The 27,386-nt window shown below is 41.8% G+C and overlaps 1 protein-coding gene and 1 long non-coding RNA gene across 6 annotated transcripts; one reads left to right on the forward strand and one right to left on the reverse strand.

The window, feature by feature from the left end:
* The first annotated feature begins 765 nt into the window (after window positions 1-765).
* Window positions 766-25,639, forward strand: LOC124206266 (rhophilin-2-like). Of its 5 annotated transcripts, none has more exons than XM_046603988.1 (17): window positions 766-869; window positions 1,270-1,467; window positions 1,571-2,037; window positions 2,324-2,360; window positions 5,230-5,456; window positions 14,905-15,020; window positions 18,231-18,444; window positions 18,563-18,640; window positions 18,882-19,006; window positions 19,527-19,785; window positions 19,909-20,019; window positions 20,598-20,955; window positions 21,417-21,611; window positions 22,786-23,012; window positions 23,087-23,245; window positions 23,365-23,635; window positions 23,747-25,639. In XM_046603988.1, the coding sequence occupies exons 5-17, from the start codon at window positions 5,340-5,342 to the stop codon at window positions 24,049-24,051; spliced, it is 2,535 nt and encodes an 844-aa protein (XP_046459944.1). In that variant the 5' UTR covers window positions 766-869; window positions 1,270-1,467; window positions 1,571-2,037; window positions 2,324-2,360; window positions 5,230-5,339; the 3' UTR covers window positions 24,052-25,639. The 5 variants fall into 5 exon arrangements, with proteins under 5 accessions (XP_046459944.1, XP_046459942.1, XP_046459943.1 ...); XM_046603986.1 differs by having other exon boundaries at window positions 796-869; window positions 1,121-1,467; XM_046603987.1 differs by lacking the exons at window positions 766-869; window positions 1,270-1,467; window positions 1,571-2,037; window positions 2,324-2,360 and adding an exon at window positions 4,938-5,149.
* On the reverse strand, window positions 25,290-27,320 carry LOC124206268. Its single transcript, XR_006879655.1, has 3 exons — window positions 27,008-27,320; window positions 25,437-25,638; window positions 25,290-25,370 (listed from the first exon to the last, which is right to left on the reverse strand). It is a non-coding gene; the product is annotated as an uncharacterized LOC124206268 (long non-coding RNA).
* Between the last annotated feature and the right edge of the window lie 66 nt (window positions 27,321-27,386).

Consider the following 27,386-nt stretch of genomic DNA (forward strand, 5'->3'; position numbering starts at 1 on the left):
TCCCCTTTTTTTTTATAAATTAGCTTTGCAGTTTAATAGTGTGTCATGATATCAATGTTATGTGTTTTCATGGCGACCAATTTTCTTCTGGTAACTACAGTATACTAAACATTAAATCGTAAGAGACTCACGCTACAGCGAATTACTACACAAAGGGAGGTTGCTTGGAGTCGTGTCCGACCTCAGTGCACTTCTCATACCTACTTCATTGCACTGCATGCTGGGTACTGTTTAATTAGTTGGAACGCTTTGCGTTATCGAGATAACGGTAACGGTCCACGATGTTTAATCGTACGTCTGAACGACCCAACTAGCCGAGACACCGGGAATTTATGGGTTACGAATTTACGATGACATTATTTTCATTATTATTGAGAAGGAATTAAGAAGTTAAGAACAACCAATGTGTCCCCCGGAAAACCGAATCCTCAGCAACTGATTGAATTTCGTACCATTCCCGCATTCCGCAAATCCAAATTTAGATTTTAGATTTCTCAGATTTCATAACATTCAAAGCAGGTCGATCCTAGAAGGAAACTCGTGCGCGGTAAGGGATTGTTCCAAACATTTGGTAAAAGTCTTGTAGATTCTTTCTTTTTTGCTTCGTTCAATGTTGTTTTTTTTCTGTTAAAAAGATAAAGAATGTTATTATGTATTATCCACATAAAGAAAAAAAAATCGCAATCAATATTTTTATAGTATCGATCACTGAAAATGACCACGTGATCCTTAATCTATCGATTGTCATCTTTCGTCTGCTTCCTTCGTTTCTGACTTTTGAATAATTAATATCCCACATTGTGTTCACGTGCTTGCAGTGTAGCACATGTTTCAAGCTGCTTCTAAAGGTTCAGAGCACATGTTTCAAGGTAAAAAACAAACAAAAAGCATTTGTTTTTATGAATTTCTATTTACATTACCCTTTTTTCTGTTATTATTTAAATGTATTTTTCATACTTGGTAACATGCATGTGATTGATAGTTAAGACTTGAGACAGTGATTTATGTGATTTTTGATTTATTTTATAACAGTATGAAGTTTTCGCTCTAACACTGCTCATAAATAAGAAAACAAGGAGAGAAGGTGCTTTTCCTAACATTTTGTCATTGATATCCGTAGGGGCATACTATTTCAAACAAAAGATTTGATTAGATTCTTTCACACCTTTCCTGATACTTCGCAACATTGAAGACCCCTAAGATCATCAATTTAATAAAGGAAATGCTGATGGAATGCAACTCAAAGTCTTTTTAACTTGTGAATTCCAGTCGGCCTGAGCCTGCTAACGTGTACGTTTCTCACGTGGCGTCCACCGATGACTTTTGGATTCAGCGAACCGAAGATGAAGAAGCCATCATGATTGAAACGACTCAACTGGTCGAAATAGGAGTCGAAATGTAAATGCTCAACTCGAGAGAAGATACTCGTGGTGGTCCAGCTTTATGCAGTCAATCACCCCGATTGAGGTACAAAGTCATTTTCGCTCTCACGTCTTGGTTTCAACGATTAAATGATGTTTCAATAATTTGCATATTTTAAGATTTTATTTTTATTTTATTTCGTACATAGCCCATCTGTTGAATATCGACGGAGAACGAGTGTATAGCTTTTGTCGACCACGTACACAAAGAGATCGTGCCCATTGAATCCAGCATCCGCCAGCGATTCAGCTGTATACAACTCTCGTTCCATCCTTGGCGTTTCAATGTTAGACTCTGACTGTGGCTCTTCATCTGGATCACTGGCCTGAGAAGGCCATCGACGTCATGAAGGGAAGGCCATCTGCTCACCGGCCCACGTCTGCAACGCAGTTTTCCACCTAAACGAAACAACTAAAAGAACGACGAGGCCCTTCAGGTGGAATCGCTCTTTGTCGGCGACATCAACGTCGTCGTCGATGCCCCCTGCTCATCCAACTTGGCATGCAAACTTAGCCGTGTGATCCATCCTTTTTGGTTTTTTGAGCTGCAGCCCCCGTCAACTCAACGACCCATCTAGCCATGGCCCCCCTTCATCCATCCAAGTGACTTCCCAACGTAAGTAATTCTCCTCAAAGTTCAAGGCTTAATTCTCTTTTCAGCCCATCGATCCTTGTTCGTAAATTTCCCTTTTTATTTCAACCATTAGAATGTCAAGCTCTCCATGTTTAAATGGAAGTTTGGCTTAACTCGAAATAGTACTAAGACAAAAAACAAACGAACCAAGGTTGGAAAAATGTGTGCAATAATCTTAGCTCATTTTAACATTTTTTTAATGTCTCGTCTGGCCGTGTTTGGGTATTTACATGTCGTTTCTCTTTTTCTTTTTTGAAATTATTTTTAGGGTTTCGCGCGTCTGCCTCTCCTTCACAACAACACTGGTAAGTCTTCCGGTCGAATTGCGTTCGTGAATACCGAGTAACCTTCCCCCCCGCTCGCCCTCACGCCACCACCACCACCACCACTGCCTTTTTGCCTCTTGTTTTCTATTCTTTATTATTATTTCTGACAGCTCTTGCGTGGTGGTGTTCCCCCATAAAATAAGAAACAATTCCATCGGGAATGACGCGGAAGGGAAACCGAGAAAGGGAAAACATCTATTTTTACGGAATGAAAGCGAAACTTTGTTTTCTTCTTCCAACCCAAAAAAGTAGAAAGAGAAAATATTCCCTTGATTGTGTGTTATAGCCATTGTAAACTAACGATGGGAAGGGTGTTGTTCTGCCTGCTTTCCTTCCCCTTTTAAAAGCTCAACTGGCCGGAGCACGTTCACGTCAATTCGTGTCCGCTGGACGCATCATATTTCCTATACACCTTGACGTACGTACAACAAAACACACAAGACGAGAGGGGGGGCCTTCCCTATTTTACTCCTTTCTCTCTCTCGTTTCTCTTTCCCCCCCCCCCCCCCCAACTTGTTTCGTTTGCTTTTAGTCAGGGTTGTTAACATTGATGGCAACTTTGGGAAAAGCAACTCGGCGTGCAATTTACTTGCTCTGCCTATTGTCGCGGTGGAAATGACTTGTAAAAACTCTTCGGTTAGACCGCCGCCATCCACCCACCCATCCACACAATCGTAGACATGAGACTACTAGTACGTGTGTGTGTGTGTGCGCTCGACCAGGGCGAGTTCATTCGCTCCGGCTAATTGTTTTGAAAAAGGAGAGAGTAAAAGCAGATTATACACATCTACAGCGAATTTTCGAGGGGGGGTAATATGACACCACCGTCACTTCCACACCGCGGATTTTTCTCCGGGAAAAAAGAGAGTGTGTGTATGTGTTGTTTCTCTTTAATTTCCAGTAGTTAACGATTTTTGGGTTTTTTGGTTTCAAGCAGGAAAAAAAAAAAACGAAAAATGGTGAATGAAAGTGTCTTAATTGTTTCTAACCATTGTTGTGTTTTGGGGTTTTTTACAGCTTTGCTTTTTTTGAAAGGGAGAAATGTTTTTTAATGATGAGCTTCGGTCATTCGGCGGTCAAGTTTCGCCCACATACTTTTCTCGTGTTTCGTCGTTTTGGCGAGTTACGCCTTTCTCTCTCTCAGCGTTGGACGCGGACTTGATAGCCTGGCGGCCTGATCGATTTGTGTGTGCAAGCCCCTGTCGAAATAAGACGTCCAGTAGAGCAAAAGGGTTTCGCCGTATATGTTAATGGGAGGCAATGTCGGTAGTTATAGTGGTTGTAGTAGTTAAAGAAAAAGAAGACTTTAATGTGGATGACTCTCGATGTGTAGTTGCACGTTGGGTTGAGCCAATTAGCCAACTCTAGACCGGTTTTCTCTATGTGTGACACACGCGCGTGCACACACACGTACACACACACACTGTGTGTTTAGCTGTACGATATCTAGGGCTTTAACGAATGGCAATCGCCAAAGAACTCGATCTTTTCAGTCACGACTTTGCCTTTTTGTCATTTTTCTTCTGGGGGGGGACCTAGTAACTGGTCCACTGTGTTATCACCAAGCCCCCGAGGTCTCCATGAAAGAATGTGTGTTCCAAAACAAACAGAAATGTGTGTGTGTGTGTTGCCCCTCTGCACTTTTGGAAATTTAGTTTTTGGGACATCAACAACTGGTGACGTCTTTTTCTTGGAAATTTGACTTGATTGAGACGTGGAAGAAATATTTGAACCGAAATTTCTCTCAGGCATCTGGGCCGATTCGCTCCCGCACGAGAGAATGTCCAATTGCCGCCGTTGGGAGGGGGTTGGATGTGACAGGTGAAAACGACCTTGTTGGTTTTAGGGTTCCATGATCGATTTGATCATCGGTCATTCCTCCGGGTTAACATTATAAATTATTTGGTAACGTGATCTTCTATTATCCTCTGCGGGCGCATTGCCAAACGCATTGATTTGGGTAATTGACTTTGAAGACTAACCCATTTCGCTTTTTATTATTATTGATGAAATTCAAAAACAATTTCTGACGATGATGAAACGTCGAAATGTGCCCCCCGCAGTTCCGGCCAACCGAAAAAACTCTCAACATTCCATTTCATTCTCTCAATCAATTTCCTTTTTCTTTTCGATTGTTATATTATTCAAAAAAGAAACACACATGTTCCAATCCCGTGTGTATTAGGTAACATATGGAGGCGCCCAGATTACACACACGAAACACGCATAGAGAAATAGGAGAGAGGGAAGCACGACGAAGGGGATTCGGACTTTATTTTTTTGAAACTCCTCCTTCGTTCCCTTTCAAAATTCTCGTCTTTTTTTACCTTATTACACCTCCTCCTTATTTGTCCACCTCCTCCTCCTCCTGGCTGTGCATATCCAGCAGCAGCTGTGTGTGTGTTCCTTGTGTGTGTTTTTCGGTGGAAGCGCTTGTAAAACGAGGAAGAAAAGAAAGAAGAAGTAGTAACTAAGTAAAAATGAGGGGGGAGCTAAAAAAGCCAAAAAATGTGGAAGAAGAAGAAGGAGAAGCAAATACACATACAGAGGCGAGTGTGTGTGTGTCCCAAAGTGAAACGGCTGCACAACTAATACGGCGCTGGCAGTTGAATCTCTGCTGGACGACAGGTCGGACACACCTGAAAATCGATCGCCTTCATTAAAAAAGTGCAAGAAGACAAATACTATAGAAACCCGGTGTGGGGGCCGTTAGCCGAATAACCAATTGTTAATTAGCTATAGGGCTTGTCGTTAAAACTTATTCACCGGTGTGTGTGTGTGTTTTCTTTTGGTTTTCCTTGAGAGTTTTTTGTTGTTTTTCCCATTTAAGTTTCTGTTTTTCTTCTAGTTTTTCCGCCACTGACCGGTCAGCAATTGTTTTGTGAGTGTCGAATTCGACTGACACGATTCGGAATTAATTCTGCCGCCTTGAGGGGTGCGTTGGAATCATATCCCGGAATGGCTAGCGCCACGACGTCGACGTCGGCCACGGACCCGACGTCGTGCAAATACACAAAGTACAAGACCACCGGCCGGTCCGGCACCGGCGCCACAGGATATTTCGATCGTCCCAGGGTAAGTTGAAATCTGATTTTATTATTTCGTTTTGGGGTTTTGTTTTCTCATCGGAATTTTATCGGGGAGGGTAGAAAAAAAAAATTATTTCAAAGTCGTAAAAAAAAGGTGGCGGATAGCGAAACATTGGAAAAATGGATACGTGCGTGACGCGTTGACACAGGTGTGTGTGTGTGTGTGTGTGTGTGTGCGGGGATGATGTGCGCAGCACCTGCCAGACCACGGCCACCGTTGCGTGTGACTCGGAAAGGCACCCAGAACACCTTCCAATTAAGAAATTGAATGTTTGGCCTGGTATAATAAAAATTGAGGTCGACATTTTCGCGTGAAATAATTACATTTTTCATTGGTGAAAACTAAAAAAAAAAAATCTTCAAGGAAAAATCCGATATAAGCAAAAGTCGACTCGAATTTGGAATGGATGGGTCGTCAAATTGTTTTCAAACGAAAACGACAGCCACGCGAAAATGATGAACGACAAAATGTGGGCCAAGGATTTGGCTTATGACGAGTCTCATTTAATTTTGTTTTTTTTTCACGAAAGAAGTTGAAAACGATTTTGGAGAAGAATCGGTAATCATTTTTTGCCACCGCCTATCCTATATTGGCTTCGACAAAAGAAGAAGAGAAATGAAACATTATTTTATATTTTAACAAGGACCCCGACGTGTACGGTCACGTTCTTCGACGTTCATTTTTTTTTTAAACCTTCCACCTGAGAGTTTCTTCTTCAGGTGGAATAATTTAACAAAAAGAAACAAAAACATTTGAAAAATTCGCCGTCACGTTCTTTTTCTTTTCCTGTTTTTTCTTTTCTTTCCACTTTTACGTCATTCCATTGTTTCACCGTGTTATGGATCATTTTCACGTACGTAGTCAAGCAACGACTAGTGCTACTACTATACACAGCCCACACTGTGTGTGTGTGTGTGTAATCATATTCTTTTGCCTTTTTATACTTTGAAAGAAACGATGGTTAGTCGGCTGGAAAATTTTTTTGTTCTTCTTGCAAGTGCCGTATAGACGCCGCATCACGTTTCGACCTTGTTTTTCTTTTCTTATCCCCAAACAAATCTAACAGGATCTTCTTCTTTTTATCCTTGTGTGTGTGTCACACTCGGAGAGCAAATTTTCTCGTATATAATATATAAATGAACGGTTGTCCAGGCTGGCGGCCGTTGTTTAATGTTAAATTCTTATTTTTTTATTCAAGTGAAACAGACCGTGATGAGTTGCTGGATGCGACAAAATGTCTTTCGTGCGTCTATTTCTCATTTTGTCAAAGTCGCGGGGAACAGAAAAAAAAACCCAAACAGATTTTTGGTGTGTGTGTGTGTGTGTGACTCATCTCGTTTGAATTTCCCACCAACTGGGCGGGGGGGGGGACTGGTGGGAGGTGGTATATTTCGCATCTGGGCTTTTTCCTTCTCTTGCGTCATAACAGAAGGTAGAGAAAAAGGATCTAATTAAGTTAGATTGCTGCGTGGAAACAAAAATAAAAATGGTGGAACAAAAATCCTGGCGGATGACCCAAAGCCCTGCCGATGTTTCCACGTCCCGCCCCATTTGTTTCGTGACGTAATTTTTTTTATATCAACCAGAAGGGGGGAAGGAAGTCTTAAGAAGAAGAACGACAAAGTTAATCGCTAAAAGAATGGGGCTCTATAGCGTGATCGGACGTTTAGAGACCTTGACATTTTGACAAGCAAGACGAAGCCTCGGGACTTTGTGCTGCGTTGCGCCAGTGACATTCGTTTCTTTTTGTATTTTTTTCCACATCCGCAACGCATTCCGACATTTCCCCGCCCGACCCGCGTCCATTGTGCTGCAAATCGGGAGAGAGTTTGGTTCCGTCACGACACACGAAAATCTAAACTGTCGTCTTTCATTGAACCGAAGGATTTCGAATAAAATTCCTGAGCCTAAAAGGGTAGACTTGTACACATAATAAATCTTTTTCAATGAAAACATTGAAATTCCCTCCAGACGAGTGAGGGGGAGAGGCCAGTCTGCCCTGTGGATTTATATCGACCGAATTTCGTCGCGCATAATTCCTGGGATCAACTTCTTTTCCCCCTGGATTTTTTACCTGGAAGCTTAAACTCCCATTTGGGACGACGTGGCGGGAAGCTTAAAAGTCGAGTCGGGGTTTTTTCTTCTTTTTCCTGGTGACGGGTTATGTCACCGTGTTGTTTCGACTCTAGAAAACAATAGAGATGTGAGCCTCGAAGGACGTGAGGAGGGTCGAAATTGTTGTGGGTTAACCCCTCCATCCACCTCTTTTTCACCTGTACACGCCAATCGTGTTGCAATACAATTCCCCCCTGGGCTGGCAACAACTTCCATTTAAACCGCAAAGCAACAACACACCCCATGGAACAGAACAGAAAAGAAAAAACGGTCTCTTGTGTCTTTTATTTAAAAGATTTTCTGGAAAAGGTTTCGACCTTGCGACCTCTATTGCAGTTGTTTCTTCTTTTTGACTGGCGGGGAGAGAAATAGAAACGACACCGAGAGACTCTTGTTGTTGTTGTTGTTGCCTTTCATCACTCCCGCCTCCCTCCCTTTGGTCGTGAATCGTTTTTCCGTTTTTACCTGCGCGTCTTTTCAGCAGTGCCGACTGGTAACCGAGACGCTTCGGTTCGAAACCCTCATCTCCTTTTTTTTTAAAATTGATTTAAACCCCTCAAAAAATTGAACAATGCCATTCGTTTAACTGATTTTTTAAAAATACTCTGTTGCCATGGATAAACCGGAATTAGCCGCCGTCCTTCGCCGTACAAGTTTCGCCGTAAGTCAAATTTTTGTGTTTCTTTCTTTTGCCTTTTAAAACGAACAAAAATGGTCAACAAGATTGTAACAGCAACGCTGGGAAATGTTTAGTAAGACACAGAAAAGAGGGTGAAAGTAAAAATAATTCCGGAACAAAAAAGCCTCCGCCATAGGCGGAGAGAGTCGCGTCCTTTTTGTTTTGTATTTTTTTCGGCGATAAGATTAAAACTTGTGTCGAGCGACCCCCAGTCGTTTTGATTTTTTGTTTTATTTGAAAAACCAAATTTCGTGATGGCCGAGACGAGGGACACAATCTTTTAGGAGCTGCCGGGAAATGTAGGCCAGACGATGGTGATGAGCTGCAACGACAATCAAATGGTCGCTCCCGTTTTGTTTCGCTTTTTTTTTTGGCTGGCGCAGATAAACGGTGGGGTTAGGTGATGGCGGTTTTTAAATAGGAATACGGCAGGATCGCGTGAGTGTCGCGTGATGAATGGCGGTAGAGAAGGACGAGCTAATTTCAGTATTTTTGTCGCTGAATAAAAATAGAATTTTTTTTACGACATCTCGGCGCATCTCATTTTAAAAAGTTTAAAAAATAAAACCTGCTTCTTTGCTAATGTATAAAATTGTAAACTCTCTCTCACTTCTCGTATAGTGTCGATTCGGGATAGCGCGTCGGGTTTATTTTTTGATGTGGGTCACCCAAGCGCCATCTTGTAATCCGGAATAATCGCTGAACTCTTTTTATTTTCTTTCTTTTTCCCGACACGTCTAAAAGAACGTGGAAGTCGCGCTGAGAGTTGATGATGATGCGCCCAAATAGAGTGGCTAGATTTCCAATACATTTGCATACTATGTTTGATGGCGTTTGGCGAGCAGTGCGCGCACGGCGAGCGGCCGCCAACGAGTTGGTTTTTCGGTGTGTGGGGAATTATTTAAGGTCTGCCCATATTGCGGAGGAAACACGCTCTAAATATCCAAAAGGAAAAAAAGAAAAAGAAAATATAAAATCTCGATATTCCAGTTCTTATATTTTTGGCCATAGAATTTTTCTCTGGAGAAAATGATCTTTTCTCTCCCCATTTTTGAACAAGGCGGAACAGATGAATGAACTTGTGTGTGTGTGTGTCTTTTTTTCGCGCTATTTATTTATCGCTGCGCAACTTTCGTCGGCTGCTATTTCGGGAATGTTCTGCCCAAATCTTGTTTTTTTAAACGCCAAATGGTTTCACTCCAATTGTTGGCCTTTTTATTTTTATATCTAATTCGATTGTGCCCATTACTGGGGAATGGACGTTATGTATTCCGGATGGATGGGGAGAGAAACCATCAAGGAAAATGTTGGACAGGCTTCTTATTATGTGATTTGACCTTTTTGTGCTGTTTATTTTGTAATTGATTTGGCGATTAAAAGACATTTTGGGCGAGTCAACTTGGGCTTCTTCAACTTTGGGCTGACCTTTCTTTGACACGGGAAACGGCGCAGCACTCGGCTTCTTTCACGCGTCGTCCGGGTCGCGGGAGGGGGGAACAAGTTAACCCCCCCCCCCAACTCGACATACACGTCGTTCATTTCAGAGTCCTAGAAAACAAAACAAAACCGCAAAAGAAATTAAAAAAAAAAATATAAATTCATCCATCTTGTTTTTTGGGGTTTTGTTTTGTTTCCCGAATTCAAACGAATAAAGAATTTCCTTTTTTATTTTTGAATTTCTATTTTTGTTATTTTGACGTTTCGTTTTCATCTGACATTTCATTTCATTTAAATAAAATTTTTTCGTCTTCTTTCACCGTCTGACAAGAAAAAAAAGGGTCGGAATGTATTTAGCTCGCAGCAGCGGCCCGAACGAAGTATCGTGACCCACATTTGGTATTTTCCGAGGTTTCGATCCACGCGTGTGTTGCTGTTTTTGTTTTTAAGACGAGACGAGTTCGGAGAGTGTGCCACGCTAAAAAAGCCTAGAGGGGGGTTAAAGGAATCATCATCTTTTTATTTAAAGTTCATTTTTTGAAAAAAGCCAAAAACTTTCCCGCCACTACTACCAGTCGGTCGTAGAGGCCAATAATATTTCGCTAGCGATTTCTATAGCCCATCATCATCTTCATCATTATATTGTCCTTGTTTTCTCTCTCATCTTTTTATTTTTCTTCGTCTTTCCAACACGCGAAGATGACGACCATGGGGGACCCTTTTACTTCTACTGGACCGTCCAAAGTAAATTTTATTTTTCACCAGGTGGGAAAAAACGAAGAAGAATCTCGAGTGTGCGACTGAAAAGAATAAGAGACTCTCTCTCTTTCTCAACTTTCACCCGAGGAGAAGCTCGATGGAGAATCGGGAGTGGTTGTGTCGACGTTTATGTATACGTGACCCTCTAGGCGTTGGGAGAAGACAAAAATGTTATGGTGTATAGTACCTTCCTGCTTTCTCCAGACGTCCATCTTTGGGCTCTAGCTAGAAAAAGGACGACGACGCTATAGAGCCCCGTGAACGAAAGGCACGCACGCACACACACACAGGTTCTTCTTCTTTTCCCAATACCATAAAAAATACAGGATAGATAGATTGGTAGATATTTTATTTTCTTTTGCATACCTAACTGGAGGGGGGGGGGGGCACCCGTCCAGGATGAAAGCGAATTCCCACTTACTGGCTCTCTTCTGTCCGGTTTTCACTGGACAAAATTCAGGCCCAGTCAAGGACCTGGGTCGTCGTCGTCCATCATTGGATGAATCGTATTATGTATTCATAGTTTTAAGTTCACAACTGTTTTAAAGAGAGAAACAAAAAAAGCTAGAAGGAACAGCCAGCAGCAACAGCTTCCATATCTTTTGAATGATGAGAAACATTCACGCTGCAGCAGCCCTGGACAGAAAGAGATGCTGCCAACTGGGCATATTTTTTTGCACACGCAGTGAAAGCTCATAGGTATTTATTATTTTTTTACAAACTTCGTAGTAACTCTACAAACGACACACACACCCAGAAGTTCTTTCTCTTTTCACGGCAACTCTTACGACGACGACTCTGGAAGGATCAACGCACTTTAACAGCTGTAAAGAAATGTCGACACATTCCTTTTACCTCTGCCAAGAAAAAGAGAAAAGAGTTGCGCCATTTTTTCACGCGGAAATATTTGAGCTTAAAAGGTCTTTTTAACTTTTTATTCAATTATTTAATCGGGGGAAGACTTTGTGTGCGAGCTGCCTTGTTGATTGGGCGTCGGCCGCCATTGTTCAATGTAATTTCGGGCGTTGCTGGATGAAGAAGAAGAAGAAGGTGTACGAGTCAATTTTGCGATGAAGATGACAGGAATTACCAAAAAAAAAAGATTTCAACAGCAACCTGGTGGTGGTGGTGGTGTTTGAGCCCAAAGAAATATCTCATCTTCTTTCGGCCAGACAAAAAAAGGAGATGTCAAGTCACCGTGTTTGATCCTCCCATCTTTTTTTTCTTATTTTTCTTGTCAACAAATCTGCTGTTTGTCGGATGGCAACGAGGAGATTATAAAATCCCGTAATAACGGGATCGTCCCAGCCCAATACAATACTTGATTATACTCTACTCACACTCAGCCAGCCATCTCGGCCCCATTGAAATGTCATCTGGCGCTTGTCGCCGGGCCTCTCCTGCTGGCTCCAGATGAGATGACATTTTCAAACTTGTTTATTTCTTTTTGTCTTTTTTTATGAGATTTATAACAAGCCGGAAGAAGATGTTTTATCATCCGGTCTACCGTAAAATTAATATAATTGAATTTTGAACATTGAAAAGAAAAAAAACACTTTCCACTAATTTGTTGTTTCCACAACTATTTTTACCAACGGTTCAATTCACAAATGAAAGTTTTGCGGCTCTTCCGCTCATGCAACTCTACACACATTCGCGCGTGTGTGTTTGTGTGTGTCCTGCGGTTTCCCTTTGGACTTGACGCCACTTTTCTTTATTCCAGAAAACTCTGCGAACCGGATCGAAAATAGAAAAAAAAGGACGAAATAGATTACATTTGTTATTATTAAAAGGTGAAAGAGACGGCACAAACTCCGTCACGGTCCCCCCTCCTTGGGCGAACGTTCGATCCGTTTGACTGGCAATTTAAAGTCTATAACGGGAGTCGTCCAGCACGCCATCCATTTGAACGTAACTCGTCTCTTGTTCTTTTTATTCTATTTTCCAATTCACTTCTCCTTTTTTTTTTGTATTTTTTGATCCAAAAGGAAATGGAAAGGAAACATTTCCCGTTTTTTCTTTTTGATCGAAATGGATGCCATATTTCACAATCAACTCCGAGTTGTTATTTTCTCTCCCAACCTTTATTTGAGGGTTGATGTGGAAATTTTATTTTGGTCTTTTTCAAGAACATCCCGGGCACGTGTTTGAAATTGTTTTTCTCTGGAAAATCCAATTGGGCGATGAGAAATGAAAGTCACGTAAAATTAAATAACGCTTAATTCGACTGAGCTGGGGCTGCTGATTGGGAGCGAGGTGATTTGGGGGAAAAGAGTCGATTAATATTCTGCCAGCTTTTAGCTGCTGGATTCGGAATCTTGATGAATACGATGACGATCTGATGATCGCGTGATGCAATCGTATCGTGAGCAAACCAATTCTCGACCAAAGTGACCCAACACAATTTATTTTTTATTGTATAAAACACGCCTTGAATTCCATCAAGAGAAGAGAAGAGAAAAAATTATTATTGGGCAATAGAATCAAGTTTCATTCGGTTTGCAGGTATGCTAATGAAGTTTATGAGCCGCTAGATATATATTTCGTTAAGAAAGAAAGTGAAGTGGAATGAGAGAGAGAGAAGGTATTTTTCGTTCAGTTCTATGGTGTGCCGTGTTTACAATCAAATATGTTGATGATGACGGCCTCGGGTCAAATTTTGAAACGAAGAAAACGACAGGACTTTTGAAGAAAAATATTTTTTTTTTTGTAAATATGAGCGGTGGTTTTATTTAAAAATTTTTTTTTTAAACCCACAGCGGCAGCAGGCGGTTGCCGGTGGTTGCCCACCGGCTTGTGCCCGGCCGCTCTTGGCTACACAGTACACACCTTGCGTGTTTGCGCAGGTGGGGGCGGAGCCTCGTCGCCTTATTCGAAATGGTTTGGGCAACAAGTTTTTAAAATCTCTCGAACGTTCTTCTAATTTTTTTCAACGATAAAATATCTTCCGTCCGTTTCACAAGTTTCTGATTACTTTGATTAGCGATTCCGATTCATTCCCGGAATACGTTAGAAGGACGATATTTTCATTGCGGCCCATCATTAGCGTGAGCCGGCTGGAAATTCCAGGAATTTTCATAACTAAAAGATTTATTGGGTAACCTCATCAAGAAATAGTTGACCTTGTTCTTGTTTTGATGAATGCGATCATCATCGAGCATCATTAAATAAATATTCATCTCCTATAAAAAATACAAATCAATTGAAGGACGTTTGCCGAAATTTTTGAAAAAAAAGTTGCCGAACCCGATTTCATTCCTTCCTCTTCTTTTTGGTTATACACGCACACATGCAGAAGGGGAGGAGGTAAGGGGGGGGGGATTATTACATATCCAGGTAGTAAGAAAAAAAAGCCTGAGGCTATTCTCCTGGTTGGTTTTTTGTTGTTCAATTCTCTCTCTCCTACCTACCTGTGTCCCCTCCCCTTCTTTCTCTGTTTGTCTCGCGGGAAAAGAGAAGAGAGAGAACGAACGACGTAACAACGGAACGACGAGCGCGCCACACAGCCCCAGCCAGTATAACAGAGAGAGTTTGGTTGATTCGGTTTTTTTTTGGTGGGGAGTATAGTAGTGTATCTCTATCGCTCCCATCGGCGACTATCACGCCAGTTCAACATCGACCGCTGTCCGGCACAGCAGCAGCAGCTCCGACAGAAAAATTAAGAATTTTTCGTTTCAACATTTTTTTTTTTTGGGCCAATTGATTTTGGATTAAAATCCAAATCAATTCATTTTGAATTTGACCAGCCATCTCGACAATTGGAACATCTTTTGTGTGGCTGTTTGACTGACGTGTTCTTCTTTTTCGCCCAAGTTTTGTGAACTTGACGTACTCGTTTTTATTTCTCTGTGTTTGCGTGTGTGTGTTCCAGTGCAGAGTGTGTGTGTGTGTTTTTTTTTTCGGTTAAATTCCGTGTGTCGTTGGTGGGGTGTTCGTGACTGGGGTGAACTCTCACGTCCTCGTTTCGTTCCCTTTTTTTTCGCTTCTCCCAACATCAACGGGATTTTATTTTTTTCCGACGTGTGTTTGTGTGTTCGGATTTATCCGGTATTAACAGAAAATCTGAAAAGGCTCCTGTGTGTGTCTATTCACGCTGGACAGGAAAAAAAGAAACTAAAATTCCCAAACGTTGAAATTTGATTCGTTTTGAATGAAGTAGACAAAATTTCGATTCGAATTTTAAAAAATAAAAGATCTATCGGATCGTTGTCGAGTGATTCCGGAAATAGACACACGACATCATGGCTCACGTCGCCATATTGAAAGCCCATAACAAGGCCTACCATCGGGTATATATATTTCATGTTTAAATTCTGATAAATGTTTGTTTCTGATTTGAGGGTCTTCTCTTATTGCCACCGTGTCGACATGACGAATTGTCTTATTCACACGTCAACTAATAATTGAATTTTCTTTTCTCTTTTATTTTTGGTAAAAATGTAGGGCTCGGATCCGAGAGCCGCCACATGCCGGTCGAAACTGCAATCGAAAAGGGCCAAATTGAATCAAGAGATCAACAAAGAACTTCGTTTGAGAGCCGGCGCCGAGAATCTATTCAAGTAAGAAACACAACGACACTGTGACTGTGTGTGTCTCTCTATTCTTTTTTCTTTTCTATTCTTTTCTAAAGATCAAAAAGGAATTTTCTCCTCCATTTCACTTTTTCCACCCCCTCGTCGACCGAATTTTCTCTTCCATTCAATCGCCAATTGTTTTCATTTTATTTTTTTTGTTAAGCCCAAAAATTTATTTTTATTATTTTTCTGGAGCAGAAATTTCTCTCTGCAGATTCTTTGGTGTCATAACATTTCATTATCTCATTTCTACTCAGTTGGGGTACGTTTCCCCCCCCCCTCACATTTTCTAATGGTGAAATCTCATCGCTGGTTTGTTAATTCCGGATGGCGGTCGAGCGTAGATGAATCGACGATATTTTTATTTTATTTTTTCTTTCTTTGGGGGGTCTCAAACAGAATTTGTGAGTGGATGGATTGAATAACGCATAATACGTCGTAGTCGTCCCCCCCTCCTGTGGCGTCATGTCTCGTTGGTCAACTTGTCATCTGTTTGAATAATTATTTTCTTCTTCTTTCTACTTGACGTTGATGATGAGCGTCGTAGCTTGACTTGACACACCTGCTTGTAGTTTTTTTCTTTTTCTTTGGGCGGATTCAAAATTTTTTTAAAGAAAAATTTAAAACAACAACCGACGGTCACGGCTGGAACTTGTCTATTTCCAGTGGCCACCCACTGACACATCGGACTGTGTCAAATTCACAAAAAATGAGACGATTCTCTCGGCACTTGGTGTGAGTTTTTCGCTCACCTGGAAATGGCGTTAACGCGCACACAGTCAAGGTCGGAACACAAATCATCCCAGTGTGTGTGGTGGCGCAATCAACGAATCCGCACCCACATAACAACAAAAAAGTTTGTTTTTATTTCTGTCTCTCTTGTTTTTTCCCCCATCATTCAAATTGCTGGACACCGGATACCCCCCCAAAAATATCTACACCTGGATTTCCATCGCTGATTGTGTGTTGACAGTTGCTTCTTCCTTTCTTTTTTTACCTGCCCATTTTATAGGGTAGGGAGTGTCATTTGAATAGCGATAGGGGGAAAACATGTCGACGGTGACATTTTTCAGATTTCATCAAAAAGCAATTCTTCACTGTGGAATTAAAAAAAATGAATAATTTTAAATATTTGGTTGATTTCGAAACGTGTCGAGTTGGTTGTTATTCTGGCGTGTGAAGCGGAGGTGTTTGACCGTTTAATCGGGTCCGTTCAACTTCCTTTTTCCTATTCGATACTGGCCGAGAGATTCTTTTTTTGTTTGGTTGCTGTTTCATTGCTTTCCCTCCCCAAAAAATTGCGGTGTCGATGCGTGTATGGCTATCGACTGGCGCTGGCGCTGGACTGGCCGTCTCGTTGCTTTTTTCGCACGGCTCACCTATTTCATCGATATTCACAGCAGCACATGCCGTCGCGCAATCATCTGCCCGGCGACGAGTGTAGTGGGGAAAGAGGGGAATAGAACTCACTGCTGTAGATGCTAGTCTGGCTGTGGGAATTCTTCCATATCCCGCAGCCCAAAACCCACCGTCCCGTGTCAACAACCAAACATTTTTCTTTCTCACGTTTGGAAATAAGAAGAAGAACAAGCTTCTTTTTTGTGTGTGTGTGTGTATTTCTTTTATTTTTGGCAGCCGTTCCAGACGCTAGACACACTCTATGATACATGGATGGCTTGTATGCTACACTATTAGCGCTCTCTTTCTGTTTTGTAATTTTTCTATTTTATTTATAGAAATGTTTTTTTCTAGTTTTATTTTATTTTTTCCTTTCGGCGGGTTATTATGAACGACTTTAATTGTTTTTCCTTCCTTCCCTTTTTTTTTGTAGACAACGAAAAATGGCGAAGAGGAAATGAAGAATTTGGTGTGAAGGAGACGTAGTAAAAAAAAAGGTCAATGACGGCTTACGTATACACGCTGCAGTAAATCCGGCAAAATTCTTTTCAAATTTATTAGACAATTAAAGTTAAAAAGAAAAAAGTTTTCCCTATTTTTGAACGTGCCAAGTCGTTTGGAAGGATGGCGTCGTACCTAGTAGTAGTGTCGGGGGGGGGGGACTAACGTTGATAAGTGATGATATCCGGCAGCGATTTTCGTGTTATTCCGCTTTAGAAAAACGCACGCCGACAAAAAAAGGAGAGAGAAAGTAGTAAAAAAAAAAAGAAATGTACATCAGATAACATCGTAGAAATAAAGGGCTCCTTTATACAACTCTGCTAGTGTGTGTGCCACTGTCGTCGTCGTCAAACAAATTTTATTTGAAATTGTCTTTGGGTTATCGCCAATATCTTACGAGGTTTTTCACGGTTTGAATATTTTCGCGCGCCAAATTCAAATAGAATTAAAAAATACAAGTTGAATTATTTTTTAAATGATCGTTGTTGGGTCGAGAGAAAAAAGAAGATCGAGGTCTGCTCGGAATTAATCTTTCACACCTGGAGGGCTAAAGAAACTGCAGTTATGATCGTTACGTTGATGATGATTGTGCCACATCTGGCAAATGAGTTTTTTATTGGCCAATACTCGGTAAAACTTTTTTTTTCTTCCCTTGTGGGTGAGTGTCTTATTCTATTTGCTTTAGCGTTGATAAGAGTTCCAGATTTTGTGCACCCCCTTTCTTCAGGGTGTTTAACCTGAAGCCCCTTCTAGTCTACAAGACTGGAAGGGAAAATCACTGCTGCTGCGGTCGATCAACTCGACCAACAACAAAAAAAGAAGCCACAACCAATTTTCTAAATAGAGAAAAAGAAAAAAAGAAAAACAACTAGTTCACAAATCGTCCTGGATTTTGGTTTTCGGGGTGGTTCCGATGGTATTGTCTGCCGGATGATGATTCAGGTTGCGCTAATGTCGCCTGCATTTCAGATTGGGAATCTTTCTAGACTTTCGATGCAATCATCAGCCGAAAGTCGTACAACTACCGAATGATTTTATTCTTTTTCCTGGATAGATCGGAATGACTGGGCTGCTACAATCATGCGATTCGCTTGGCGTCTTTTACTCTTGGGTGCCCATTATTACCCTCATCTTCCTGGATAAGAAAAAAACCCCGTTGATTGTCCATCCCTCGTGGTTATATATTTCTCCTGGGGTGGCTCTTGTTGTTGTTATTGCCCCGCATGTGTGTGTCTGATGTCAAATGGCGTTTACAGTTAACCTAACGTGTCCGTTTTTTTATATTTGATTGTGTAGAGCCACGAGCAACAAGAAGCTGCGCGAGACGGTTTCGCTCGAGTTGAGCTTTGTCAACTCTAATCTGCAGCTGCTCAAGGAGCAACTGGCCGTTCTCAACAGCTCGGTCGAGGTCTACCAGGGCGACCAGCACGGCGGTCTCACCCATCACATCCCCATGATACCGCTAGGTCTCAAAGAGACGAAGGAAGTTCCATTTCACGATGCTCTACACGTACGTATTTTTTCAATAGGCTCCACGCTATTATTATTATTATTGTTATCCCCGTTGGATGCGGAATGGCCAATTGTTAATGGATTCAATTTGGGTCTTTTCTTTTCTTTGCCAACAGGAATTTATCGAAGACCATTACAAAGGCAAGGCGGATGAATACCTGGAAGCCATTGCCGAGTTGTCTGACTTGCGCCAGGTAAAGAAAAAAACCAAACTAGAGCAACCCAAACCCGTGTCTATTGGGGTCGTCTGCCTTTTATTTTTATTTTGTATTTTTAAAAAAAACTTCCTGTTAATAATGATGTTGACAAAAATAGTGAACAAACCTCAAAAACAAAATAGAAATCATTTTCTTCAATTTTCATTTTATTAAATAATTTTAAAAAATTTTGTTGCTCTTTTTGTTTTGGTTTCATTTTGTTTATTTTCATAATCAGGCCATGAGGACACCTTCCCGAGACGCCACCGGCATCGGTTTGTTGTACGAGTATTACAATCAGCTCTACTTTTTCGAACGACGATTTTTCTCTCCCGAACGAGGCCTGGGCGTCTTTTTCGACTGGTAAGTTTTTATGTTATTTGTTTGAATCTATTATTTTTCTATTTCTTTATTTTTTCACCGTTTCGCCCATTTATTTTTTTACTTCAGCTGTGAGACTTTGTACGAATGCAAATGCGTTGAATGGATATGTATTATTATGCAATTTCGAATAGTCAACGTGTCGTTTTACAGCGTGGCACTCACGACGGGTAGTAGGAGGTGTGCCGCTTTCAATCATTAGAAATAAAAAAAAAAGTCTGGTGGACTGTGGCCAATTTGAAGAGAAAAGAAAAATTGGAGCGTAACACACCTGCTGCTGCTGCTTATTCTCAGATCTATATTTGCATAATCTCTTTCAACAGAAGAAAACTTGGTCGACCGTCTCCCGGGCCTTATTAGAGTTGATTGATATCTTTATTTTTCTAGCTTCCTCCATTTTTGTTTTCTTTTTAATCCGATTCTTTGTCCTAATTGTAACGGTCCCGCGAATTTTCAAATTGTTCCATACTGACTTGTAATTTATTTTATTTTTTCTTTTCAGGTTTGATTCGTTGACGGGAGTGCCCAGCGCCCAGCGGACTGTGGCTTTCGAAAAAGCCTGCGTCCTCTTCAACCTGGGAGCCCTGCACACTCAAATCGGGACGAGACTGGAACGCGGGACGGGTGACGGGCTCGATGGTTCTGTGGATAACTTTTTACGAGCAGCTGCCGTCTTCCGCTTTATTGTCGACAACTTTACCAACGCTCCGTCCATGGACTTGGCCCCGCAAGTCCTCGAGGCATTCATCTTGCTCATGATTGTGAGTTATTATACATTTTTTTTTGGTTCGGTCCGTCCTCGACAGCGTGACGGACATGATTTATTTTCATCTGATTATTAACTTTTTCGGTTTGTTGTTGCTGTTGTTGTTGTTGTTGGCCAGGCTCAAGCTCGCGAGTGTCTCTTCGAGAAACTGTTGCTGAGCTACCGCGGAGAGTCGGCTCCTGCCCAGGACATCGACGCTTACCTGGAACAAGCCCAAGAGGCAGCCGAGGTAAAAACACAAAAACAACTCTATTTCCTCCCTCCTCGTGAATTTATTTATTTAAATTATTATTCATCACATGAGTGTGTTCGGCTCGTGGTTTTTTGGGTTTCCTTCGCCGCTGGTTTCCTTTTTGGGTTGGTCGGTTTCCCCCACTCCGCACAAAATAGCCCGGCAGTCCATTAGTTAACTGTATAAAACTCTGAACCCACACCGACAGACGGACAGACTTCACGGGCTCATTAACATACGAGGCAAACCCGAAAGAGAAAAATTGGAAAAGAACCTCATTTGCCTGGGCGATGATGATGATGATGATGATGATATGCGCGCACGTTTCGTAATAATTTGACATTGATCGTGACCAGCAAATTTTATGAATTTGGTCTCTACACATGAGGAAAAAGAAAAACGGGCGGCTTCTATTTTTGTCTGCCAATAAATTTTTGATTCCCCATTTCCTTGTGCGTGCTTTGGATTTGATGGCTTTCCCATTAACCTTGGCTTGTCTAGTTTGATTATTCGAATAATGTACGGAACTAATCGATTTTGATATTTTTCGATCCTTTTTTATATTTTTTGGCCAGTTGTCGGATTCGTACCAGCGAGTCTACGAGGCTCTGTCGATCGAGTTGGTCAAGGACTACGTTCCCGATTCGTGGATCGCTCTGGTCCAGGTCAAGAGCCAATACTACGAGGCGACGGCCCACCAGATGGTGGGCTCTGGTCTGGTGGCCAGCATCGACGGCCGTCCGCTGAGCCTCAAGACCAAAGAGACGCTGACGTTCATGTACACGGAGGACGAGAGGGGGGCGTCTGGCGGCGATGCCAACGCCTCGTCGACCTCGAATCTGAATTTCTCGGCCAGTAAAGCCAGCAAAGACAAAGTCAGCACCATCATCGACATTCGGGTCCCGAAGAACGGCGCCGAGCAGCTTCAATTGGGTAATAAAAAAACAACAACAACAACCGATTTTTTTTTGTTCTTTCTTTTTGGCTTAGATTCCGTGGGAATTGTCCAACCCACAGACACAGAGAGACACTAAACAAACAAACGGTCGTCTTAATGAAACGGGAGACGGAATATAATGACAGTTTTAAGAGTTAGAACTTGGTTCCGCCAAACGTTGGGAAAACTTTCGCCCAATTCTTTTTGGTTTTGTTTCGTGATGAACGGAGGGGCTGTTGTAGTAGCGGTCGTAGAACGTCCTTGTGAAACTTTCACAACAACAAGCGAAAAAATAAGAAAACGTCGATAATTTAGTGTTTTGATTCAGAGCGGGAAATTTGAAAAAATGCCCGTGCGAACTAAAACGCCGTTGGGTGTCTTTGTGAATTTTCTTATTCTTAGCCCAAACTGATTTTTTTTTGTATTTTCTTGGCCTTTTTATTTTTGAAAAAAACAGGTTTGAGTCACATGCGGGAGTCGGTGCTGCTGCACGAAGAGAGCCTGCGGCTGCAGCGCATGTGCCGCGATTTGAAGAAGCGCGACCACCTGTCGACCTTTTTGCGACGCGCTCACGACGCCGCTCTCAGCGCTTACACACGAGCCCTCGGAGACGACGAGTTTGGCGAAGCTCTCGACCCGCCACCCATTTTGGGTAGGTTTTCTCTTCTCTTTTCTCTCTCCTCTTCTTTTTATTCTCTTCTTTCTATGTACCAGCATTTCTAGTAGTAACAAAACTACGTGAGGTTGTTACTACCACACACAAATTCCTAGTACTACACTACGACTACGACTACTGCTGCTGCTGCTGCTGCTGCTCATTTGCATTGGAATATTTTTGATTCTGGACGTTGTGGACGTTTCCAGAACGCGCAGAAATGAGTTGAAAACGTCCGTTAGATCGTCCGTGTTTTGATAGCCGGCCCATAATGATTCAGTTTGAATTCTTTTGTTTTAGAATAACCAAAAAAACACCAGTTGGTTATATGTATTTCTTTTTCTTTCGAATGAAATGCGCTCAGTCCGATGGGCCCGTTTGTGTACGCTCTCCGAGTGTACTGCGGTACCGTTTGAGACGGTTATAATCGAACCGTTTAGTCGCTGGAGAACCGAGGCCGCGCGCTCTTAAAAGCCCGGGCCATTAAGAGTCGGGACCGTATCATCATCAACTTCTTTCTTGTGTATTTTTATGGCCAACAATCGAGTGCTGGGGGAACTTTGCGGACCTCGCCATTCCGAACACACGAAAAACAGAATGAACCGCAAAAGGTCTCTGGCGAGGAGGAAGAATGCAGCTTTTTTTGAAACGATCGTTTCTTTCTTTCTTCTTAGTTGTCCTTTAACGGTTGATTGGAAGAGTTTTTTTTACGACAACTCGGGCGCCCTATAAACTCACGATATTTATACCAAGTCATGTGTTAGTTTCATATTTATGCGATTTCCCGCTCGCTAACGGCACACTATACGCCGGGGTTTCTTTTGATCGAAAATGGGTTGTTCTAATAGCGTATAGAAAATAGAAAATAGCTCTCGGATGGATAGATGGATGGATGGATGGATAATAATTATCGGTATTATAGCACAGACAGTCTGATAGCCTAGTTTCTTTATAGCTCGGACACTATATACAGGAGCGCAGGGGGGTGTGTGGGAAAATGAGATCCCGCCCGGATGAATAGTTGTTTTTGATTACGATTTATGGCTTATATATAATGGTCGTATTAATCGTGTTTTTTTTTTAAGTTTATTTTGATTCGTCTGGGTTATTATCCATTTCGTGATTTATATATATTTTTTGGGTTTTTTTTTTCTTTCTTTGGAAATTGTAGCATCGACGAAATTGCAGCTGTCGTTCGGCCAGCCGGATTTCGGTCAGCATCCAGTGGATGATTTATTTCGTGGACTGGGTCCGCTGACTTTGTTCTCGGCCAAGCACAAGTGGAACCCGCCCCGATTGGCCAATCTCCGCAAATTGCACGACCAAGGCTTTGGATTCAGCGTTCGAGGCGACGGGCCAATCATCATCGCCGGAGTCGACGGCGGATCCATCGCCGATGTAAATTCCCACACCCCAATTTATTTTATTTTATTTCACCCAAATCAATCAAATATTTTTTTATCTTTTTTTAGTTGGCCGGAGTGAGAGAAGGTGATGTAATCATAGGAATCGGTGATGTCGATGTCAAGTGGTCCACCCACGAAGAGGTGGTCTCCCTCATCAAAAACGCCCGCAACGACCTCTCTCTCAAATTGATCCAGCCCGTCGAGAAACCCACCCAACCCTCTAAGGTATTCATCCTCAATTGATCATCGTCGTCAACTCCCCAATTTATTCTTTTATTTTTTTAAATCGTGTTATTTTCCCGCCATTCAAACTTACAATTTTTTTTAATTTTTGTTTTGGACAGTCAATGATGAAATCGATGGCGAAAACGCTGCCGGGCGGCCGTGGATCGACCTCGCCCACGTCGACGACCAGCTCCAGTTCGGGCGTGTCGTCGGCGGCCAGCCACAGTTTGTCGAGCACGCTGGCCGGAAGGAGCAGCAGTTCCAAGAACAACAGCAAGAGCTGCGACCGGATACACGCCATCGGGCGTAACCTGCCGGGCGTCAGGCGGCGTGACAAGAGCCTCGACAGTCACGTCAAATACAGGACGGACGCCAAATCTTCCAGCAAAGGTCAGCACCAGTCAACTGTCACACGACACTCTCGCACAATGACCCATCTCACTATCCTACAAATTTGAATAACTCATCATTTGAAATTAAATTTCAAAAATTTCAAAAAAGGTGGTCGAAGTCGGGACCGGACCATCACTGGGCGACTTAGTCTGGCCGCCGATTTCTTCAATTTGAGCCTGCACTCGAACAAGGATCGAGACAGGACTGTGGACAGCGGGACCAGCAGCCAGGCCCGTTCGACGACAGCCGGAAGCCGATTGACGTGGAATCCCTTCCGGACCAAGAGCCGGGAGCGCCAGAATAACCACAGCCACAGCCTCCACCAGCAGTCTCATCACATGATGGCCCTCAAGACGCCGGCCACGACGCCCGGCAGCGGAGAAGTCATCTGCAAGAACATTATCATGCGCTGATTTGATTGATTGACAAATGGAAATGACGTAAGACAATTTTTTTTGGTTTTCCTATTTTTGTGGGGGGAAGATTCAGCGCCACTTTTTGATTTCGGAATTATTTTTTTTGTGTGTGTGTGCAAGAAAGGTTTAAAATGATGATGATGGAATATCCATTTAGGTATATAGCAAGACGTATTACCCCTCATCTTTTAACACAAAAAAGAAATGAGAAAAAAAAAACACATTTGAAAGATAACAACTTTTTAAACCTGAGCTGCTGCGTGCCATATCGCTTTACAGTGTAACCGTAAAATGATTTTGACTTTATCTCTCTTAACTTTTTTTTTAAATTGTTGGTGAACCAGACAAAATATCTCCCCGATGTTTTCTTTAATGACTTTCATATTATATAAATATATAAATAAATTGACTGAATTTTAAAAAAGAAAATTACAAAAAAAAAATAGTTTCAGATATGGTAAAAAAAAGATAAGGCTAAAAAAATCTAATTCCTACATTTTTATCATTTTACGTCATTATTTTCCAAGAAAAAAAAATAATTTTGTGTGTGCCTGACTGTGTGTATGTGTACAAAATGATTGGAGACTTTTTGATTGGAAAATTAGAAAATTGGATATAATAACAAAATGAGAAAAATTTCACATAGCCCTCCAAAAATAATTTTACTGTTTGAAATTTATAACAACTTTTAACGGACTCTAATCTTTAAAGAAAAAATTAGATTGTGATTTTCAAATATTCCTTTTTTTTGTCTACTTTAGTTAAATGTTTGTCAAAAATTCCTCTTATAAAATTCCCCAAAGCTCATTTTATGTGTATATTACCTTTAATCTTGCATGTGACTGTGTGTGTGTGTAACATCAATAAACCAAAAGACGAGAGATAAATCGGAAACAATGAAACAACATTTTTTTTTATTGAATTAAAAAAAAGCTTTTGAGGGAATAAAGTAAAAAAAAAACGCGTAAATGTATGTTGATTTGAAGCTAAAAATAAGAAAAGGAAAAAAAAATTCATTTTCATTTTAATGGGTAATATAATGAATATATGATGTGTGTGAAAAATTGAAATTGTTGAATGGCAGTTTCTTTGTCTGCTGGGGGATGAGCCATCTGTTTGGTTGAAGCCCAAAATAACTTTTTCAAATTCTAAAATATTTTCTTCTTTTTAAAAAGGGCTGAAAAACACATTGATGATGTAGAATCTCCCCCAAAAAATGTCGTTTTGTTTTTTTAAAATCCTGATTTTCCGGCCATCATGTTCTCGGCGCAGGTTCTCGGGAAATGGAATCCTTTGAGCAGGATCTCTTGAATACCCTGGAGATGAAAAGAGAAATCGATAACGATGGCTTTTGAAAGGAATTTTTTAATTATTTTAATTACCGAGCATCCCTCAATGCAGACGGAGAAGGGCTGGAAGAGAATGTGGAAACCTGCGCAGAAACCGCCCAGCCAGAAACCGACAAAGATGAGAATCAGGAACCAGATGATGCTCCAAATGATCGATCCGCCGTCTCCACCAGCTCCGCCATTGCCTTTGCCTGCCATTTCCTTTTGAATTGAATTTTCTTTAAATTGGACGATCCTGTTGATCGAGAAATAAAAAAACCCGCACAAGAGAGTCAACAACAAGCCAACAGAGAGTAAACTAAACGAAATGGTCCGTGTGTCCTGCTGTTTTGACACCCGTTGGGCCTGGCGCTCCCTCACGTCGTTCCACCCAGTCCCGCACAACAAACTATTTTCGAGACATCTATTTCGGTAGATTCTTTTCGATCGGTCGCTTCATGTAACTTTAGATTTTGTTTCAAGAGAGGAAACCCAATGCTCTACAGAGACCAATACACTGAAACTGCCTAGCTGTGAGATTTTGTTTTCCATGTCTGCGGTCCGTCCCTGGTTGTCATAACAATCGCGAGGCTGAGCGCGCCAGCCAGTCGCACTTTGATTCGTATAGAGTAGCTAGCCATGGTATATAGCGGGAGCCAAGCCTTTGCGGGCGTGGCATTTTAGCGGCCAAGATGTCTCCCAGTCATACAAACATATGCTATACACACACCAGACAAATTTCCAAATGGTTTTTTAAAACTTAGACTTTGGTTCTAACCACCGCAATAAAATTTTATCTTATCTGTAAAAATTTGAAATTCTTGAACTCGACCGAATAAAATGTCAATCCTTTTACAAGTGTTGGACAAAAATTGGACAGAAATGAGTAGATGTGCCGCCCTGCTCAATTACTGTACAAAATACTCGAGTGATTAAGTTAAGGTATACAACCAAAAAATAATTCTAAGGTGTTGTGTGACCAACGGAGCGAACCTTTAGACTTCCGCTCTTTGTTTCCCCCCTCTGCGCACACAATCGCTTGTTGCGTTATCAAAGTAAAAAAACGGCTGACTTATCTCTGCTTAGCTAACTACACACCTGTGTGCTGAGGGTCTTGGATTACCTTGTACCTGTCGTTTTGACTTTTGGGTGTTGAATTCCTTCTGGAAAAGAGAGAAACGAACTTGTTGGCTTTAAACGAAACAGACGACCGTTGCCAACGCGTCGCCAACCTACGACTGTTTAGCAACGGACGAGAAATGTTTTAAAAAAAGACCTGAACTCTCTTCGTTTTCGATCGCATATGTGGACGACGCGCTGTTCACATGACGTCACGCCGAATAAATTTTGTTTGGGAGGAAAAACGAAAAAAGTTGAAAAAGGAACGCAACCAAGTGGCGGCACGGCGGACGCTTGGCGCGTTACTTGCGATATTTGAAAAATAGCGAATTCAACCGGAGAATTAAGCTAGGGAAATTATGTTGATGTCAATTTTTGGTTTCCCTGTTACTATACTTATATACTGTAAGACGTGCTCTTTTGTCGGATTCGCTTTGATGGGCGTAACGTTCAAATTCAGCGCCATTTCAAAATTCAAAAAATGGAAGAAGAAAAGTTCAACTTACCGAAAACAAAACTTATTTTGCGGTTTGAAACGATGCGCCTTGTTGCTTGCAACTTTCTTCTTGTACCGAAGATACGTATACGCAATGGAGAGAAACTGAGACTCGACAACAACGCAACACTGTGTGTTGTGTTGTGAGCGTTACGCCAGCGAAGGAGAGAATGCTGACCGGAGGCGGACTCTACTACGGAGTAATAGAAGCGAAGACTCGGCAGCACGGCACCGGGGTTCTTCTTAGCTCTCTCTATCGCATACGTTGATGTGACTTGTGTGGGCGCCCCAACCCTACTACCTCCGGGGCAAATGCTGCCCAGATATCTGTAGGTATAATACGTGTGTGTGTGTATATGGTGGATCTGTGTGTGTGGGAAGGGAGTTTT

Source organism: Daphnia pulex, chromosome 10, assembly GCF_021134715.1.
Source record: "Daphnia pulex isolate KAP4 chromosome 10, ASM2113471v1".
NCBI classification, from domain to species: domain Eukaryota; kingdom Metazoa; phylum Arthropoda; class Branchiopoda; order Diplostraca; family Daphniidae; genus Daphnia; species Daphnia pulex.